Source organism: Pteronotus mesoamericanus, unplaced genomic scaffold (assembly GCF_021234165.1).
Source record: "Pteronotus mesoamericanus isolate MK-2021 breed Mesoamerican mustached bat unplaced genomic scaffold, CSHL_Meso_final scaffold_99, whole genome shotgun sequence".
Taxonomy (NCBI): domain Eukaryota; kingdom Metazoa; phylum Chordata; class Mammalia; order Chiroptera; family Mormoopidae; genus Pteronotus; species Pteronotus mesoamericanus.
Genome location: NW_026555330.1, coordinates 4062422 through 4069101, shown reverse-complemented (window position 1 = coordinate 4069101; position 6680 = coordinate 4062422). Strand labels below are relative to the sequence as shown.

Sequence of the window (6680 nt, the reverse complement as noted above, 5' to 3'; positions counted from 1 at the left end):
TAACTTCCCAAGTGGAGCAATCAAGGCTCATGGATCCAGGCTGGGGGGCAGGTAATCCGAGGATTAGGCATCTTTGGCTCTGGAATGCAGAACCAAGTTGCAATCCCACAGACTTCCCTTCCTAATCACGCCCAGTTTAGGCTAATATCGCGAACCAGGGAGCCTTCCCTGAAGTTGTAGTGCCAGCCTGGGGGCGGGGGGATGGGGGCTGAGGGGGAGCCGCGGCTGCTCTTCGCCCTGCATGGACCCCAGACTTGCAGATGGCCACCCTGGGGGAAAATGACTGGAGGGCCAGCACACCAGATGCTTCCAAAAATTTAATAAATAATGATTTTTTTTAAAATTGTATAAACTATAAATTACCATGCAGTCCTTATAACTTAAAATAATTTACAGGTTGAGGTAGGGAGGGGCCCAGAAGAGTGCGGAGGGGAGTGGGGGAGGGTGGGGCCGGAGTGCAGTCGGTCAGGCTCGCCTCCCAGTCTTCCTGCTCAGCACACACACGCAGGCCGTGTCTATCCGGATAAACCGCCAGGCAGCCTGCTTGTCGTCCATGGTCAGCGCCTTGACGAAAGTGTGTGTCGTGGTGCAATACGAGTTCCAGTGCTTGGCATCAATGCCCCGGCACCCGCTGTCCACGGGATTGGGGGCCCGGCACTTGGTCTCAAAAAAGTACTGTTTGAACACACTATTGTTAATGTTCACCTCTCCCAACACCATCACCTCCTTGCCCTTGATGTCCGTGGCCGTGGTCTTGTCCCCCACCCACACGCTGATGCTGTCGCACACGGAGAACTCCCCTCTGTGGAAGATGGGATGGGATGTGGATCGCTTGCTCCTGTGAGTCCTGTTGAAGGAGGCCGCACCACTGGCCTCAAAGTCCAGATGCTGGGTGTCCGCAGCGACTGGCGGGGGCTGGGTGCTAAACAGCACACGAGGTGAACGCAGTCGCCGTTTCTTAAAAAGTTTGGGGTCTACTGTGATGTTGCGGGTCTGCCCTGCCACCCTGGCAGCTATCGCCCGGGCTGGGGCACTGCGGGCTCTGCGGAGGGCTGTGTCAAAGGAATGCTGGAGGTCAGTCCAGTGGGCCTGGGGGATGGCGTGCCCTGCTGGGACATTGCTCTCTGCCTGCGGTTCTGCCTGGGTGCCGATCAGGAAAGCTGTGATCAGAGTGTAGAACAACATGGACATTACGCTATGCACCTGAAATGAAGCAGAAATGAGATGATGCATGGAGGGCTCTTGTACAAAGGCAGTGTCTCAGTTGCTCACAATCGACCTCCCAAGAGGATTACCTGGGAGTCTCTGGGCAAGCTGACCCTGGACTTACCCTTGATACTTTTGAGAACGAAAGGGGGTGCTAGCCACAAGGACACTGGGACTACAGGCATAAACAGGACTGGCTGAGACAACCTAGATATATGGTCACCTCCCTAAGGGGTGGGCTTTTCCAGGAAGGGACAGAGGCCTCGACGCTCTGCTCTGTGGCCTGGTCTGAGCTTGGGAGCATCACCCACAGAATCCCTGGAGCTTTCTGCCCGCCGGCTGGAGGCAGTGTGAGCAGGCGGTGTGTGTACACGGTGCACTGGGGAGGCAGGGCGGTGGGTTGGATTCCTCTCCCCAGCACCGAGTCCTGTCCAACAGCTTGACTCTGCTGGAAGGCCGTGGGGAGGGTTGCCTGGGACTTGTCTGGAAGTCTTAGCATGACCACATGCTCTTTAGAGCAGCAGTGCTGTGTCAGTTATGAGATCCAGCGACTCTGAAGCCTTACGATGGATCCAGGAAGCATTGTGTTTGAGCAAAAACTGTAGTTCTGAGGTCATCTTAGCTGTTCCTTCTCTCCGGCCAGCAGCCCTCACATATACACATGACACTGATAACATTTCCTTTGTGTGTTGTTGCAAAACTTTTCAAATATGTTCACTCCTAATTTCTCATTAGTCTGTGAGTTAGGTTAGAATTTATCCTCTTTGTTTCATTTATAAGGAAAGTAATCCATAGAAAATTAATGACAGGCTTAAAGTCACTAGCAAACACTGGAACAGAAATAGAATCTGAACCTGATCCTTTACTCAGCCAGTCTCCCCTTCCATTCTTCTTTCCCTTCTCCCTCACTTTCTCTTTCATTCTTCAACATGTCTTTTCTTTTTTTTTGTGTAGACCAAATGGCATAATTATATCTGTCCCCAAAGGCAGTGCAAGCCACTCTTTAGCATGTGCCAGACAGGACACCATGCTGCATAAGGTTGCTCACTAGGTGACCACCCTCCAACCACCCAGGTCAAGTAAACTGTGGAACTAGCTCTGTTCTTGAGCTGACTTCCGGTGAGCTTCTGTCCACACCAGGAGATTCCTATCAAATGTAACCTCCTCTGTGAAGCTTCCTCAGATCTTCTTGGTAGGTTAGAGCATCCCTGTAGAGTGCTCAAACTTTCTATTCTATCCCTTCTGCCACCTCCCCTCCCCAAGCCCACTAGTCATTCTATTCCCTTCCACTTGTGCGGCCTGGCACAGATACCGCCTTTGTCTGAGGCCATTTCAGATCACCCAGTCAAAACTGATCTCTTCCATTCTCAACCTCAGAAGTGTGTGTGTGTGTGTGTGTGTGCGCGCGCGCGCGCTCTCCTACTAAATCAATGTAGCAAAAAAAAAAAAAAAAGGCTGCATCTGATCTGTGGTTAGAGAACCTTGTGTGGATTCCTATTTTGGCTACTTGTTAGCAAAGGGAAGCCTCTCATCTTTCTGACCCTTTGTTTCCTTATTGAGAAAAGTGGGCAATAAACACCATTCACGTTGTTGGTAGGAGTAAATAGGCACTCACAAAATCGGAGTGAGCTCTGAGTCACTCTCATTTCCTGTGGCCAACAGCGTGGTCTTCTCCAGGTATGTTGCTGCTTGGCCACTCCCCAGCTCCCTCTCTCTGCATTTTGTCACAGTTCCTTGTCTTTCCTCTATCAGGCTTCTTTCAAAGTGTGATAATTTGAGCCTGCCACCCTCCTGGCTGTGCTGTCCTGGAGGGCAGATCTGTGTCACAGCAGCTAGTCACTCCATCCCTGGGTGTGCACCTCCCTTGTCTTCCGCGCACAACCTCTCACCCCGCCCAGTGCTGCGGGGGATCATTGACATGCCTATCTCCCCAAAGGGGCTTTAGAAGCCAGGCCATTTGTCTTTAAATATTTCCGGGACCACGTGCAGTGCGTGGCATATGAGGAGTATGGAGGAAAGAGTGAACCGGTGTGGCCCGGGAAGCCCCAAGTCTGCCCTCTTCCCACGGTGCTGCGTGGTTTCTCTTGGATTTTGTACGAGCGGCCGAGCACAGCATTCCTAATGCATTCTTCTCCTCAGTCCTGTGCTTTTCTGCAGCTGGAAATACACAGCTCTTTGGTGAGATACCAAGAAGAAACTGCCACATTCTTTTCTCTTCGGTTACTTCGAAAATGTTAGTGTTTGCTCCAGTTCTCCGCCAGCCACGCAGGGGGCGGGGGCGCACCTGCGCTTCTGACCGCCCGGTTCTGCCGGCCAGCGGCTGCGCAGCTCGGTGTCCAGCCCGCTGCTACAGGGCCCCCCATTCAGGGGCAGCGGATCCAAGCCCTTTACCTTTGCTCCTCATGTTTCATTTCTTCCTGCTTCTCAGTCCACGATATCCCTCATCAGGTGGATGAAAGGAGAAATGAAACTGATATTCATCCCTTTATAGTCAAATTATAGTAGTAACACTTAGAACTTGGATACAGAAATGAAAAAAAAAAAGACTAAAATTTAGGGGTTTGATGGTAATGAGGCTGCATTGCTCCTTGTCTTCCATTTCCACGGGTTCCCTCACTCCAGTGTTCCCTTTGCTGTGCTCACCCTCTTCTAAGGAGTCTACTGAAACTTCTGTGCAGTTGATGCTCATACCAGGTCAGGTCTGCTTTTTTGAAAGCCACTTCTGAACCTCCAGCTTCCTGGCGGGCAACACTCCATGGATACTGACATGGAGAAAGCAAGACGCCAGAAAGAGTCCTCTTTGGGATCATCGCTCCTTCCTCTTTACTCAGCAGCAGCAGCCACGCGTGGGGCCCCTTGCTGATTTATAAAGCCATCCCACTATCTCCTATGAACGTGGCTCCCTCTCCTTCTAAACGGGTTTCCCCGCATTTGCCTTTGCCTTGCTCTTGGCTGGGCCACTATTCTTCATTCACCAGTTCCAGACCTTGGCTCATCCTTGGACGCTGCTCTTTCCTCCATGCCCTCTGTCCAGCCCTTTTGGTTCTGGGTCAGTGGCATCTCTTGAAAGTCATTTCTCACCTCTGTGCGCCTAGTTCAGGTTACGGCACAGAGTCCCAACTTCTGTCCTGGACTCGCATCCCTCCCCACCAGCGCCTGTTATCCCTGGCCGCCCCATTTACCCATGGCAGCCTGCCCCAGGGACCCCGCGCCGAGCCAGTGGGGCCGCGCTGCCTGACAGGCCCTGCGTGCCTTCTCTCCCCTCACATAGTTCACATTCCGGGTAAACTCCTCCGAGGAGCACCTGTGCTGTGCCTCCCCACTGTTGGCCCCCTTCAGATTCTTCTGTACCAGCCATGCTCCCCGCTGCCCCCACCCCCCTCTCTTCTGCTCACCACCTCTGCTGGTTGGACTCCTTCCTATCGTCATTTAACACCCAACTAAAATGCCACCTCCGCTGGGGAGCTTTTCCTCTTTCCGAAGAAACAAACTTTCTCCCTTCTCCATTCCTAAAAGCACTTCCTTCAGGCTCTCTTATTTCAGTTGGTGTTCTTCTCCCTCCTATCCTCTCTTCTATCCTCCCTCATGGCGGGCAAACTCCCCAAAGGCAGAAAAGCATCCTGTCCATCTTCCTGTGTCCAGGTGACCTAGCACCCGCAGGTAGCTCCCCGAGTAAAAATCAGTGAATGTGTGGACAAATCTCCTTCCTCCTGTGCTCCTTACTCTCTCCATCTGAGTGGTAACGTTAAAGGTAGCTCCCAGCTCCGACCTCCTTCGAGTTTAAGCAACGGCGGGTGCACCTGGGAGATGCTGCCAGCCTCGCCCCGGACTACCGCAGTGAAGCCAATGTCGCGCAAAAGCGAGTAACATACGCTCTTTGGTTTCTCAGTACCTATAAAAGTCATGTTTACACTAAACTACAGTCCATGAAGTGTGCCATAGCATTTTGTCTAAAAAACAATGTACATGTTTTAATTAAAAAATACCTCATTGTTATAAAATGCTAACCATCATCTGAGCCTTTAGCGAGTTGTAATTCTTGGCTGGCAGAGGGTCTTGCTTTGATGTGGATGAAAAGCACAGTATCTGCAGCGTGCAATAAAGCAAAGTAGAATAAAACAAGGCCTGCCTGTATAAAGCTTTCTACTCTGCTGCGCTGCCTTCACAGAGCTCCGACAGCCAAGACGACTTCTCAGCTCACCGTCAGGATACAGCACGGGGCACCTGGTGGCCTGTCACCCCAGCGGACATTTGCATCGCGGACAGATCGTTTCATTAAGATTTGAAAATGTTGCAACTATGTCTCTCATTTGGGTTTCAGATGAAAAGATGGTTTTTAAAAACCATTTATTTGACTTATAATAATGTGCCCCTATAATCTTCTTAAATTAAAAAGGCTTTCTTTTAAAAAATCATCCGTAGATAAAAAAAGAAAAGAAGAAAACCAAATGCATTTTCTGTTCTAATGATGTAATGCACAACAAACAGTTTCAAAAACAAAACAAAACAACATGCAACTATTCTCTCTTTGGTTGAAGCGAAACCCGGAGGAGGACTTTCACTTAATTCTTTTTAAGAACAACCTTTGAAGCGATGACAGTCTCCACCGGGGTTTCACGAAGCGGAGCGCTGTGAGCTGAATGCTCAGCGGGGGGAGATGCAGTGAGGGGCGCACAGGAAGGAGCATGTTCCGTGTAATGTGCGAATGTCCTGTAATTGTCCCGCTCCTCCCAGAAGGGAAGATAAATGACTAACAGTGGGGGGACCCGCCGGTGCCTTTTATCCAGCTACTAACAACAGGCTGCCCCACTCTGTTGCCCTCTCGGGGGTACATTCTGGAGCTAATTTCCAGTAGCGCACACACTCCAATAATAAGAGAAATTTCCTGCACCAGGTAAATGATCTTCACACAGACTTTGGTCTCACCTGAAGAGGTGATAAAGCTGCTGGACAGAGGTAAGCAACTGGCCCAAAGAGGGGGGCTTGGCAACCTGCCTTCCGAGGTGCATTGCTGAGGGGAGCAAGATCATTCTGGCCCCAATGGAGTGGTGCCAAGAGCGCTCAGTGAATCTCCGGCTAGTGATTGGACCAGGGGACCAGGGTCTCTGAGTGTGAGAGAGAGAGGGAGTTCTTGCTGCTGAGGAAATCCAGCCTTCTCCTCCTCCTCCATTTCACTTGCCACATTATGACAGTGGGTCAAGTGTCACGTTTTGTTTTACACTTGGCCCCTACTGTGAATGTGAACTGCTGCCCTCTTCAGCTGCGGACGCAGACACTCTCAGTTGTCGGGCCCGTGTGGCGTGTGAGAGGCATCCCGTGGCCCCTCAGCTCCCCAGGGAGGCAGCCCGAGGCTGCAGTGGAGAAAGGCATCGACAGAAGAGAATCCAGCGCCTCCGCTAGCATCTCCCAGGGGGCAGCATGGACTGGAGGGGACGCCAGAGCTTCTCAAGTCCCGAGGGGCAGAGCACAGGAAA

General features: G+C 51.5%; 1 protein-coding gene across 1 annotated transcript in view; it reads right to left on the bottom strand.

Moving 5' to 3' along the window:
• Positions 1-465: 465 nt before the first annotated feature.
• NGF (nerve growth factor) overlaps positions 466-6680 on the bottom strand; it is a 47991-nt gene continuing 41776 nt past the window's right edge. Inside the window, exon 3 of the mRNA XM_054565096.1 lies at positions 466-1203. Coding sequence (XP_054421071.1) covers positions 466-1191 — 726 coding nt within the window. The 5' untranslated portion in view covers positions 1192-1203. The remainder of the gene's footprint in view (positions 1204-6680) is intronic.